At 36.0% G+C, this 13153-nt stretch overlaps 1 protein-coding gene across 3 annotated transcripts; it reads left to right on the top strand.

Moving 5' to 3' along the window:
- The first annotated feature begins 675 nt into the window (after nt 1-675).
- On the top strand, nt 676-12625 carry sanbr (SANT and BTB domain regulator of CSR). Of its 3 annotated transcripts, none has more exons than XM_051867627.1 (21): nt 677-1216; nt 1576-1727; nt 2425-2614; nt 2784-2877; nt 3591-3874; nt 4069-4127; nt 4516-4676; nt 6531-6617; nt 6772-6882; nt 7040-7163; nt 7281-7433; nt 7527-7660; nt 7804-7903; nt 9546-9578; nt 9675-9774; nt 9920-10008; nt 10142-10170; nt 10332-10405; nt 10966-11054; nt 11228-11319; nt 11883-12625. In XM_051867627.1, the coding sequence occupies exons 1-21, from the start codon at nt 1165-1167 to the stop codon at nt 11917-11919; spliced, it is 2244 nt and encodes a 747-aa protein (XP_051723587.1). In that variant the 5' UTR covers nt 677-1164; the 3' UTR covers nt 11920-12625. The 3 variants fall into 3 exon arrangements, with proteins under 3 accessions (XP_051723590.1, XP_051723587.1, XP_051723589.1); XM_051867629.1 differs by having other exon boundaries at nt 3591-3838; nt 11883-12624; XM_051867630.1 differs by lacking the exon at nt 11883-12625 and having other exon boundaries at nt 676-1216; nt 10971-11054.
- Nucleotides 12626-13153: the final 528 nt, after the last annotated feature.

Genomic DNA, 13153 nt, shown 5'->3' with positions numbered 1-13153 from the left:
GTGAAATATTACAAATGTAAAATAACTGAAAAAAGTAATTTATGACAAAGCTGAATTTTCAGCATCGTTACTCCAGTCTTCAGTGTCACATGATCCTTCAGAATTCAGTTTAATATGCTGATTTGCTTCTCAAGAAACATTTCTTATTATTATCGATGTTGAAAAAAATTATACTGCTTAATATTTTTGTAAAAACTGATACATTTTCTCAGGATTCTTTGATGAAAGTTCAAAAGAACAGAATTTATTTAAAATAGAAATCTTTTGTAACATAATAAATGTCTTTAATGTCACTTTTGATCAATTTAATGTGTTCTTGTTGAATTAAAAAAAAAAAAAAAACATACTAACCCCAAACTTTTGAATGGCATTGTATAGGCTTACAAGTTAAAAAAAACATGTCTAGTTATTAAATAAGGAGAATGTTTTGCACGATAATTTCAACCTTTATGTGCCCCGCAGTTGTACTAAACCTCATCTCTTTCCGTCTAAAAATAAGCCTTTAGTCTGTCAGAATATCTACAGTGCTACATTTCTTTCGGAAATTTCATTTACTTGATTACAGCGATAAATGCATTTGGGTTTCTCTGGGCCCCAAATTAAAAACAGAATCCCATCAATCAAATGGAATGTTGGGGCTGTCGCCTAGCAACGAGGACGCCGGCGCGCACCTGCTGCACTGCGGCACCGGAAGTACAGAACACAACACAGCGGCAGAGCAGGGGATGTGGAGTTAATCCTCTGCCAAAGGTTGCCTTTAATCGTTTTTGCCAGTACTCTTTATCAGGCTCGGGTCGGTGAGCTTTGGCATCCCGTCAAATCGCAGTAGACAGACAGACAGCAGAGGGAGGAGGCGTTCAATCGGGGACACTGCAGCGAGAGCATCATCATAGCACACGCTCTCAGAGCGCTGCGCGTGCACGCTGCATCCCTCTCTCTGCCATCTCTGGCATTTTAACAAGAGCCGCTTCAGCAAGAGGAGAGATACGAACATGCCCATCAAATCTGCGAATTTCAAGCTGAGCATTTGTTTTTATTATTATTATTTGTATATGCTGTGTGGATGTGAACTTTACTGGTTTCCCCGGATAAAATCAAAGTAAGCCACAGCATCTCTGTTGATGTTACTCATATCCAGCCCGTTATCAGCACCGCTCAGCTGGAATGAAAGAAGAGCATTGCTACCAGAGAAAACAGCGCATAAACCTGGATCAGGGTAAACTGGCGATGTGATTGTGTGTGTTAGGCTAGCTTAGCATTTCACTGGGACACAAAACGTGGGGAGTGCCACGCTCTGGTATTATTTATTATACTATCTAAGCATCTTTACGTCTCCACACACCTAATATACTTAGCTGCATAAGTTATATTTCCTTAGCACCGTTAGTTTTTGCTGTATCTGTGCTCATAACCTCACATTACCAAATATCAAATGACGCCAGCTGTCATTCCATTAAATTGTCCCTTGTTTCTCTGGAGATCAATACAAAGGGACAATAGAGAGCTAGTAGATGGACAAATTATCAATGTTAATTTTAAAATATATATATTTTTCTAAATTTTCCTTCTCCGCAGAAATGAATCGTCTTTGCTCTGTTAATAATAACTTTCCATATGACAACAATCTCCTGGTGTTGGACATGGTGCTGAGCTCGCTATGGGCATCGCCTCAGCCAATCAACTGGGAGAATGTTGCCAAGTTGGTTCCAGGGTTCACACCTAAAGAGGTAAGAGAAATGAGGACCTCGCTCTACCTATATAAAATAACTGTGCTATAAACCATTTTAAAAAAAATAATAATATATATATAAACTATATTCATAGACTGTGTGATAAAAATATGAATAATTGATTTTAAAAAACTAATATTCTAAACAAAAAATTAGAACAAAACATAAACCATTTCCATTTTGTTGTGTGAAAATGATTTATATAGATATTTACTAGATATTTAGGTAGTTGTGGCATCCTTTGCATTAAAACTAACATTTTTTTTCACTAAAGTGTTATATAAAGTTAGTGTACTTGGTTACTAAAGAGACAGAAGTATCAGAGAAGAGCATGCTTGAAATGAAATATTAGATATGTGATGATTAATTTCCAATCAAGTTGTAATTTTTATAAAATGTCTGAAAATATAATTTAGTTGTATGTAGAATACATAAAATTCTAGATGTAAAATTTTATATTTTGTGCCATTTTATTCCAAAACAATTTAATATAATATTTAGTCAAATAAAATTTTAATTTAGTAAAATATTTAATATAATAAAAATAATAGTAATAATGTTTCCCATTACAGAATGCTGTCAAACACAGTACATACATTTGAGAGCATAATACCTACACCTTGCATACAAAGATCCAGAAGTTTCCTCAGCAAATGTTTGTAGACATTCAGCTTATTCTCTTATATTTTTGTAGTGTGCACAGAGGTTTGAAGAGCTGAAGACTACGGGCAGTTTCCCTCATGTTGATGACCAGTGTAACCCACTGACCGGAGCAGTGAGTTCTCCATCAGAACCCTTTCCCACTTACATCAAATCTAATTTATTGGACATTACCAGAGATACGGGGGAACCACAGTCCAATCAGGCCACTCTCTCAGAGTCAGGTGAGTCATTGAGTGGAGTCTGGACAAAAATGCCTAGTCTTTTATTTAGTGCTGGACTCTAAACTATTTCATAATATATTGAATTTAGTTATTCTCGCTTGTATAGGATGATTTCATAGATGCAGGGTAACAAAAACTTACTGAAAGGGGGCTGTTTACATACATTCAGGCCTCACTGTGATCCCTACTGGTCGAGGAGACTCTGCAGAGAGTGAGATTGCAGATCCTGCCAAGAAGATTGAGAGAACAGAAGGGAATAAAAGGTGAGGCACGTTCATACCAGTCAGGCCATCAGTGAATCGTCTTCTACTAATAATGACCATGTACACGGCCCAGCCAAAAAAAAAAAAAAAATGCTCAAGAGTCTATGATTGGATCATTATTGCTGTAATTATTATGTTTCTAGCATGTTATATGTTGGGCAGCAGATCTTTTAACCATAATTGATGGAGTTTTTATAACCCTCATTTGTTGTGATGTTATTGATGAAAATAACATCACAACATTTATTTCCATCAAGAGGTGCATACATTTTTTAGTCAAGATCTTGTATTGACAATGCAAGAGGTGAGCACTCTGTAAAGTCTCCTCCAGCACATCCCAAAGACTTTCAATGAATTTAAGGTATGGAGTCAGAGGTGCCTATTCATGTGTGAAAATGATTCTTCATGCTCACTCCCAACCATTCTTTCACAAATTGAGCCTGATGAATTTGTCATCCTGGAATATGGCCATGATGTGCCTTCCTGCACGGTTGTTTAAGAAATGAAAAGCTACACACTCCATCAATTATGGTTAAAAGAGCTGTTTCCAAACATATAACATGCTAGAAACATAATAATCACAGCAACAATGATCCAATCATAGACTCTTAAGCATTTGCCTATTTAAATCCAAACAGCGACTTTTTTTTTTTTTTTTTTTGGCCAGGCAGTGTATTTGTTACTAAATGCTGTTTTCTTTTCCTTTCACACAGCCCCAATATGGTAATCCATGTTTGTGATGAGGCCAAGAACCTGAAGCAGGACTTTGTGTGTCCAAGAAACCTTCTGGTGAAAGAGATGCGTTACTTTGAAGAGTATCTGTCTGTGGACCCACAGCGATGGGATGAGGTGGACATTTCTGTCCACTGTGACGTCCAAATCTTCGACTGGCTCATGAACTACGTCAAGAGTCACAACACTGAACATTCGCATGGAAAACACGTGGACAAACCCAAGCTGGGTAACTGTCTTTTGGGAACTGTTTCAGAAGTTCTGGGTGTGTTTACTGTTGTGTTTTTTTTATTTTTTAATTTCTATAATCAAAGATACCATCAGAGGTGTTGTGTATGTATGTTCTCTAACCTGGCTGAATGGTGTTTGATGTGGTTGTAAACGGTTATGCGTGGCTGTGAGTTTGATGTTTCGCTGTTTGTGATGTTGTCGGTTATGTTATGTGGTGTTTGGTTGCAGAGCACAGCAATGTCATCTCAATCCTGATCTCCTCCGAGTTCTTGAAGATGGAAACTTTAGTAAGTGTTGTGAGGGGTGACAATGTTTTGGGTAATGTAGTAAGTGTGCTCTGAGCTGGGTGAAGTTTAGGTTGTAGTGGATACTTTAAAGAGCATGATGCATGATGGCTGTTTCATCATTTGTGTTGTTCTTCTGGACAACTCTGTGCACTGCCCAAACAAGCACTAATGAGACGTAGAATTTTCATAATTTTCAGGAAAGATTTGGTGAATCTTGATGATAGCATGTGCTTGTAGTGAATTATCCATAATTAAATGATTTTTATTATCCTAACCTTGTCTGAGCAGTGTGCAGAAAGCATGTTTGTTTGATCTCATCAGACATTATTCATCCATTTGATAAATGGGCTTCAGGTGTTTGATTATCATGTGTTTTGTGGATCTGAAGGTTGAGGAGTGTATCCAGTATTGTCACAAACATATGAGTGCCATCATAGCAACGCCGTGCAATATGAACTGCATCAACAACAACCTGGCCGGACGCATTGCTGATCTCTTCAGCCACAATGAGGCAGATGACCTCAAGGACAAAAAAGACAAATTCAAAAGGTGAGAACAAACATACACAGGACAAAACAGAATTATCCAAAGGTGCTGGATATTTATTAGCTATAACATGTAAATATTTTACATGTAAACACTATATTCAGTTGTCACTCTTATCTATATTTTATATATATATATAATGTATTGTATAATAATAAAAAATATTAATATCATTTTAAAAGTAATAATATAGATTTCAATATAAATGTAAATATATACATAATAAATGAGCAATATCACACAAGTAGCCTTGCGATATGGCTGTATATCGAGACCGAGTGCCATAGGTAATAACAGCGTGCTGATATACAGCCATATCGTACGGCTACTTGTGTGATAATGCATTTATTCAACAGTTCGACAGCACGAGTGTGTAAATACATAAGAAATAACAACGTTATTTCTTTAAAACCCTCTTTTGTGCAGAACTACTTCCTGCTGCCACAGATTCAAATCTCAAGTTGACAGTTGGACCAAGCCTCCGTTACTAATTCTAAAACTTCACTTTAGAACTAGTAACGAAGGAATGTTGAGTCCTTCCATTGAAACCATTATAAAAATCCATTTGAATGTCAACTAAGGAAAGCAATCTTTGTATTTGTCCTTTTTATAGTTAAGGGAATTTTCTATAATAGCAAAACAACGTCCTTTGTTTACAAAAGTCCCTTTCAATTTAAAAGTCTCTTGAGACTGACTCATTCACTCGTAAATTTTGCCGCCATCCAATGGCGTATTAATGTAGCTTTCACTCAATCCATATTACACACTAATGGACCATTTCTTAATACCAAATACAACATATTAATATAAAATAATATTTATTGAACAACAATATGTAAATTGACAATAATAGCCATTATAAATGACAATAGGAAATAAACACAATTGTACAATTCAGTCAAACGTACAGGATGCAAGTTAAATATAGCCTTAATATTAAATTATTAAATTTAACATAGCCCAATTTGATTTGCTCTTGAACAAGTAGTAGATTATAAGATGAAAGACTGCCCATTTTATGTACCCAAAATGAATTATATTTCATGTCTAACCACTATAAGACACAGCGGCAAATCCCCGAAGCGCTGGCCGAGATGAAGCTGTTCTCGGCGGGTATACGAGCACTGAGCGCCCGCTGACGGCCTGGAGCTCGCATCTCTGAAAACGTCTAAACAAATTGTAAAATAAGCGCTATGATTAAATATGAGTCACATATTTCAGGTCTAAACAACTACATTCTCACCTAAAAAACAGTTCGTGGTACAACAAGTGTTGCATTTGCAAAAATTACGGTGGATTTGCTCGGCCACAATGACAGTCGCTTCAAGCGGAGTGATACAAGCGGTGAAAAGGTAGGAGTGCTGTTATCACTAGAATATCGCACGACTCTCAGCCAATCAGATTCGAGAACCAGAAGGAACTGTTGTATTTAAAATAATTTTTCTATTTTAATATATTTTAAAATAAATTAAATTTTTGTGATGGCAAAGCTGAATTTTCAGCATCATCACTCCAGTCTTCAGAGTCACATGATCCTTCAGAAATCATTCTAATATGCCGATTTGGTGCTCAAGAAACATTTATTATTATTATCTGTGTTGAAAACAGTTGTTTGTACTTAATATTTTTTTGTGGAAATTAAATACATTTTTTCAAGATTTTTTGAAAGAGAAAAAGTTTGAAATATTACGGATGTCTATTACTGTTGCTTTTGACCAATTTAATTTGTCCTTGCATAATAAAAAATACTGACCCCAAAATATAATACAATATAATGTTCATATAAAATACATATATGTTACATGATATGTTATCGATCATACTTTATGTGTGATGATTTGTACTTTTTTTCACCAGTAAACTATTTCAGAAAAAGATCGAGAGATTATTTGATCATGGTTATCATAATCACGATTCCCCTGGTAATGCATCTACTCTGTACAGGTGAGAAACTTTTGCATTGCTGTGCAAGCTGTAATAATGATAATAGCATGATGTATTATTGTATAGACGTGCACTGGAAGTATTATAAATGATTCTTCTGGAGCAATAAAGTGGATTTCAGTGTAATAATTTAATGTTGCTATTCTTTCCCCAGATGTGGACTTTGCCTTAAGCTTTTAACCAAAGAAACAGAGAGAAAAATCCCTTGTGTTCCAAACAAAATCAACATAGATGCCCGAGGAAACATTATATTCACTCACACCAGGTTATATGAGGCACTCTGTATTTCAATCACATACACACCAAGTGTATTTAAAACACTCTAATAAAACTTTGAAGTCTTAGATTACAAATGCTGATATTTCAGTCTTATACACACACATATGAGATGACATGTTGGTAATTGTGGTGTATCTGTGTAGACATAAGGCCTGGGAGGTACATGAGTATGTTAATGGGCTTTATGAAGAGTTGAAGTCCTGGGTACTGGTTTACTGGAGGATCTGGGGCACCATCAACTTCCTTGCCTGCTCACGCTGCAAACAGGTAAACAAATAATTTAAGATTTTACTACAGTATGTAGATAAATATTGGTTAGTTACTAATTGAATAAAATCAAATTAAAAAGGGGAGAAAAAGTGCATGTTGTTTGGATTACGGCAGACATTCCTGTGTACGGAGTTGGGCCAGTGTAAATATCACCCAGAGGCGGTTGTGTATCCTGGCATTGGGGCAGAGCAAAGATGGCACGGCACTGGTCTTTACCCCTGCTGCAACCAGAAAGTCCTACGATTCGATCCCTCCTCCATGCCCAAGGTTTGTGTTGTTGCTTTAGAATATGTTCTTTTAAACTCCAATGACCTTTGAACCCGTCTCACTTTGTGAATGCCTGTGTATGTTTTGGTGCAGGGCTGTAAAATAAGAGACCACATTGTAAGTGCGACAGATGGTGGTGACTGCGGCGATCACAATGTAAACTCAACTCAGACCAGAATACTCAATGACCTGCTGCTACACAGAGAGGCTGTGTGTGTGCCCGAGAGGTCAGACTACAGTAACTTCCCTCAGAAAAAAAACAATTGGACGATCTGCATGCCATATTTGATTTGTTTGATCCTTTGCCTAGTGTTGTGTTCAGGTCTTTTGACTGATGTTTTATGCTCTAATCCATTTTGTTTTGCCATAGCTCTGAGGACCCTTCTACAGGCAGTGAACATGCACCAGGATATGATGTAACACTGGAGCAAGGGATGCTTACAGCTCACAGACCCAAGGAAACCACAGCTGTGAGTCTGTCACATTTTTTATTATCTTTCCATTTATTTATAGTAAGTTTTATTTATGCAACCATCAGCAACATACAATCACAAATTCACACAAAAGACAATGCTACACATGTACAGACAAACAAAAATACAAAAAAGAAAACATAATATTGTGCATATGGGTCATATGACGTGACGTGACGGGTCATTTTCTTGCCCAAAGGCCTTAATAATAATAAAAATGTGACATCCAAAGTATGTAAGTTAGTACAATTAGATCTCTTTTATTGAATCCAAAAGGTTTTAATTATATTTTGCTACATATAAAGGTATTTTAAAGATTTTGAAGTGTCAAAAGTGTCATTCGGTTTAACCGTCCAAAGGCCAATACAGCCATTTCATTTGTGATTAAAATATCTTAAAATGTAATAAATGTATATATATATTTTTTATTCCAGCATGATTTTATAACATCATATATCGACATAGTGCAAAATGGTATTAAAATTATGTGTACAAGTCGTTGCTTTGTTGTGAGAAAAAATGTCCGGAAAAATTAATTTCATTGATGTCATTCGGAGTAACCAATATAAAGGGGCCATTTTGGAACAAGTCATGCGGTCAGTATCATGTGACAGGTTGTGACATCATTCAAACACCTGCAAATGACCACTTGGTTGTGAAGCAAAGTAACTAATTCTCTCTTAACTATTTGAAAAATTCATGTTTTCACTTGCTCATACGCATGTCCCAAAACATCAGGTTATTCGGTACAACCGCTAAAAAACATGGAATATGTTGTAATATTTTAAAAACTTGTACTAAATATAAAATGTTTGATTGTCCTTTTGCTAGCTAACTAGCTATATATCAGTCTGTTAGCATTGTTTGAAAAAATCGTCATTCGGTATAACCAAAAGTGTCATTCGGTAAAACCGAAATTTTGGTTAAACCGAATGACTTTTTTTGGTGACAAATTTTTTCCATCTTGTAAAAAAATGACAAAAGCAGTGTTAATTGATTATAAAAATCAAATAATCTCATTGTTAACTCTTAATAACACTTCAAAATTAATTATATCTCCATTATGTTTTTTACACTTTTAATTTACACTTATTTGTCAATGACCCATATATCAAAGAAAAAAGGTAAGTAATATGCAAAATCAGGTGTCGACATCGATTTGGGGTCATTATTACAGTACATGCATGATATTTTTACATCACTGCAAAATGTATTTTCTTTTTATTCACATTCTGAGTTGGAATTGTAAGATGCAATTGTTGGAAGGAATAAAGTTGCATTATGACACATACATTCACATTGTGAGATATAAAGTTACAAGAAATACATCTGCAATTGTGAAACTAAGTTTAAAATAAATTTAAAAAAATAGTCACTGTGAAATATGAAGTTGCAAATGCAAGTAATAAAGTTTCAAAATGACATAAATTCACATTGTAAAGACACAGTTACCAGAAATACATTCACATTTATGAGAAGGTCGCATTATTATATATAAAATAAAGTTATAATTGTGAGATATGAAGTGAAAATCTGACTTTCATTTATTTTGTGATACATGCATCAGTTTATTGTTGACCTAAATTTGTTTATCCAAGCTCAAATTATGACAGCACCCTTTTCTTCTCTTCTGCTGCAGTTTTCACTCTTAAAAAGCTGGAGTCTTCAGCTGGTAAGAAGCCAATTCCTCAAATATTTAATGCAACACCATTCCTACACACCTACAATGAAAATGACACATCTCACATGTTCATCTGTCTCTTTGCAGCGGCAGCAGTCTCTGCTGTCTGAAGATGAGGAATACACTACTGGGTCAGAGGTCACAGAAGATGAGGTTGGGGATGAAGAAGACACTTCAAAAAAACAAGGTGAGCTTAGCTAAAATGTTAGCCGTCTGTAAGAAAATCATCAGCTAATCTTTAGGCAGTACCTCATTGTGGTCAGAAGGTGGCAGTCACATATAATTTTCAAGATTCTGACCTTAAAGATGGCTTTGTGGCTTTTTGTACATAGCTGCAAAGAAGGCAAGAAAATCTGGCAAACCTTTGAAAAAACAAGTGTCCTCGCCGAATTTTCAACGTAAGGAAAAATCTGGAGAAAAGGTGAATACGACACATTACTTTGCAAATTTATTGGTGCTGGATTTTTCTAAGCAATAAGACTCATGGTGACTGGTTTAGTTGTTGTTGTATGCCACTTTTCTCTTTTCATTCATTCTATCCTGTTGCTTTAAAGGCACCATCTCGAGACTCAACCCCGTTCACGTGAGTGAATCCAAAGACTTGCTGTTCTCTGGAGGAGTGATCTGTTTAAACGCTGTATTGTAGCGCTTTCTCATGCCATATGATTGAGAAGGGATTTCTAGGCCTCTGAATAATACATTTGACTCTTTCTCTCTCTTTCTTTGTCTTTCTTTCGCTCTTAGCGTCAGCATCCAGAAGAATAAGTGGGATAGCAATCGCTCCATGAGGTACAATCAGGATGCACAGAGGGAGGAGGGTATGGACCTTTTTCAGATGCTCTGACTATAACAAAGATCCTCACAATTGCACAGTGGTAGAGCGAGTCTTATAAAAAGAGTTGTGATTTAAAACCTCTTGAAAACCCTAGTGTTATGTTCCCCTACCCGTCTTGGGGTCAGGAGGGGAGTAAGAGAGAGAGACAGAGCAGGCAAAAACACAGACACAGGGCATTCAACCACACCCACCCCTTTGTAAACCACAGTGAAACAAATAATAATAAATCATAATCATAATAATACGTCCTGGGACGTAAAAATCTCATCAGAGAAAGTTAAATCCAGCCATCAGCAAGTACATCTGCCAGCTCTTCAGAAGAATAAATCACTATGTTTTTGTTTTATAAACACTTTTGTATTCAAAATAGAATTAAAACTGTAGGCTTGCCATTATTTAATGATTTATAATGGTAATTAATCAATAGTATTAAATATTTTAGGGACAATTGTGGCTGTGCTTCTGACACTGAAGCTATCAAATAGCTTATGTGTAGACTTGCAATGATCTTGATGGATGTCTATACATTCAAACTCTCTCTAGATCAGAGGAGAATGGAGGAGATTATAGCAAATCTCACTAAAATGCGCTTCGGTGACCAGGAGCAGACAAAGTTTAAAGACACAAAAGAGGTACAAAACACCTTTACTCCCTTTAGATAAACCAGCTAAAGCACCTTTAAGACTGTGGTTGTACATTTTGATGCATGTGTTCTGATTTGTTGCTATTTATTACCATCTTTTTCGGCAGTATTCCAACATTGTACTCTAGTATTTTGCACTCATGTGTGTTTGTGTGCTTTCAGCCTGCAGGGGGGCTCTACCCGAGGCTGGAGGCCCAGTTTAAGGCCTCCTCACAGTCCAGCGGAAGACACAGCAGCTCAGAGAAAACAATAAGGTACCGCAGTCACCTCCAACACTGAAGACACTGCGCAGATGAGTTTCAAATTATAGTTCATGATATTAATCATGAGATTTGGAGGGATTAGGATCATGTTTATTGTAGTACACTAACTAAACTGGCTTGTCTGCTCTTGTCAGGCAAACTTAAAGGGATAGTTCAGCCAAAAGTGAAGAACTCTCATGACGTTCTTCTGTGGAAATCAAAAAAAGATATTTAAGTCTATACTGTGAAAGTCAGTGGGGTCCAATGATGTTTTGGACCCTATTGACTTTCATTGTACAGACAAAAACAATTTTTTCAAAATATCTTCTTTTGTGTTTTACTAAAGAAAGTCAGTCATACAGGTTTGGAACAATATGAGGGTGAGTAAATGATGACAGAACTATCCCTTTAAAATTCAAGAATTTTAAGAAGGCCCCAAAGTCCACTGTTTATATAATATTGCTTTACTTTTTATGTAATATACTTGTTTGTGGCTTTAATTATACCTTTTTTCTTATTCCATTTCTCATTTTCTCTGAGTTCTATTTTTAACCAGCACTTTGGTCTTTTTTTAGAGCAAAGACACGCTCGGGGCCGTCAAAACCGACTTAGAGGAAATATGGAGATAAGTGGATGAGTTTTTGAAAAGGAGGAGTAAATGAGGTTGCTGCTGTTTGACGAGGCAGAAGAAACCATCGCTCTTTTCGTCCATCATTTGCTTCACTCCTCACCCCACCCTCCTCCCGAACTCTGTCCAGACACAGCAGGAATAGCATTAGCGTCTTTTCCGTTACAATCCCAGGAGAAGAATGGATTGTTGGTGTGGTCGCTGATGTCATAATTGTAGCTATAAAGCATAAACAATGGACCTAATAAAACCTTCAGTTGCACTGTAAACAACAAGCTTTTGGCTGCTATTGAATTGGTTGCACCCACTAAAGAATTGGGTAATACTTTACAGTAAGGTTTCATTAGTTAACTACTTTAGTATTAAGAATTAACAATGATTCTACAGCATTTATTAATCTTAGTTCATGCTAATTTTAAACATTTACTAATACATTATTAAAGGGTTAGTTCACCCAAAAATGAAAATAATATCATTTATTATTCACCCTCATGCCGTTCCACGCCCGTAAGACCTTCGTTAATCTTCGGAACACAAATTAAGATATTTTTGTTAAAATCCGATGGCTCAGTAAGGCCTGCATTGCCAGCAATGACATTTCTTCTGTCAAGATCCATTAATGTACCAAAAACATATTTAAATCAGTTCATGTGAGTACAGTGGTTCAATATTAATATTATAAAGCGACGAGAATATTTTTGGTGCGCCAAAAAAACAAAATAACGACTAATATAGTGATGGCTGATTTCAAAACACTGCTTCAGGAAGCTTCGGAGCGTTATGAATCTTTTGTGTCGAATCAGCGGTTCGGAGCACCAAAGTCACGTGATTTCAGCAGTTTGGCGGTTTGACATGCGATCCGAATCATGATTCGACACAAAAGATTCATGACGCTCCAAAGCTTCCTGAAGCAGTGTTTTGAAATCGGCCATCAATATATTAGTCGTTATTTTGTTTTTTTGGCGCACCAAAAATATTCTCGTCGCTTTATAATATTAATATTGAACCACTGTACTCACATGAACTGATTTAAATATGTTTTTAGTACATTAATGGATCTTCATTTTTTGGTGAACTAACCCTTTAAAATCAAGAGTTGTATTTGTTAACACTAGTTAATGCACTGTGAACTAACATGAACAGCAGTATTTTTATTAACTAACATACTTTTAACAAATGTATTGCTCAATGTTAGTTCATGTAATGCATTAACTAATG

Source organism: Ctenopharyngodon idella, chromosome 17, assembly GCF_019924925.1.
Source record: "Ctenopharyngodon idella isolate HZGC_01 chromosome 17, HZGC01, whole genome shotgun sequence".
NCBI classification, from domain to species: Eukaryota; Metazoa; Chordata; class Actinopteri; order Cypriniformes; family Xenocyprididae; genus Ctenopharyngodon; species Ctenopharyngodon idella.
Note: the sequence above shows the minus strand (reverse complement) of the source record. Positions and strands in the feature narration are given on the sequence as shown.

Excerpts from the sequence above, each read along its gene's own strand:
- sanbr (XM_051867627.1), top strand. The coding sequence starts at position 1,165 with ATGAAAGAAGAGCATTGCTACCAGAGAAAACAGCGCATAAACCTGGAT. Across the intron at positions 1,217-1,575 it reads GCGCATAAACCTGGATCAGG|AAATGAATCGTCTTTGCTCT; the intron begins GTAAACTGGCGA and ends CCTTCTCCGCAG. Across the intron at positions 11,320-11,882 it reads AGCTCAGAGAAAACAATAAG|AGCAAAGACACGCTCGGGGC; the intron begins GTACCGCAGTCA and ends GTCTTTTTTTAG.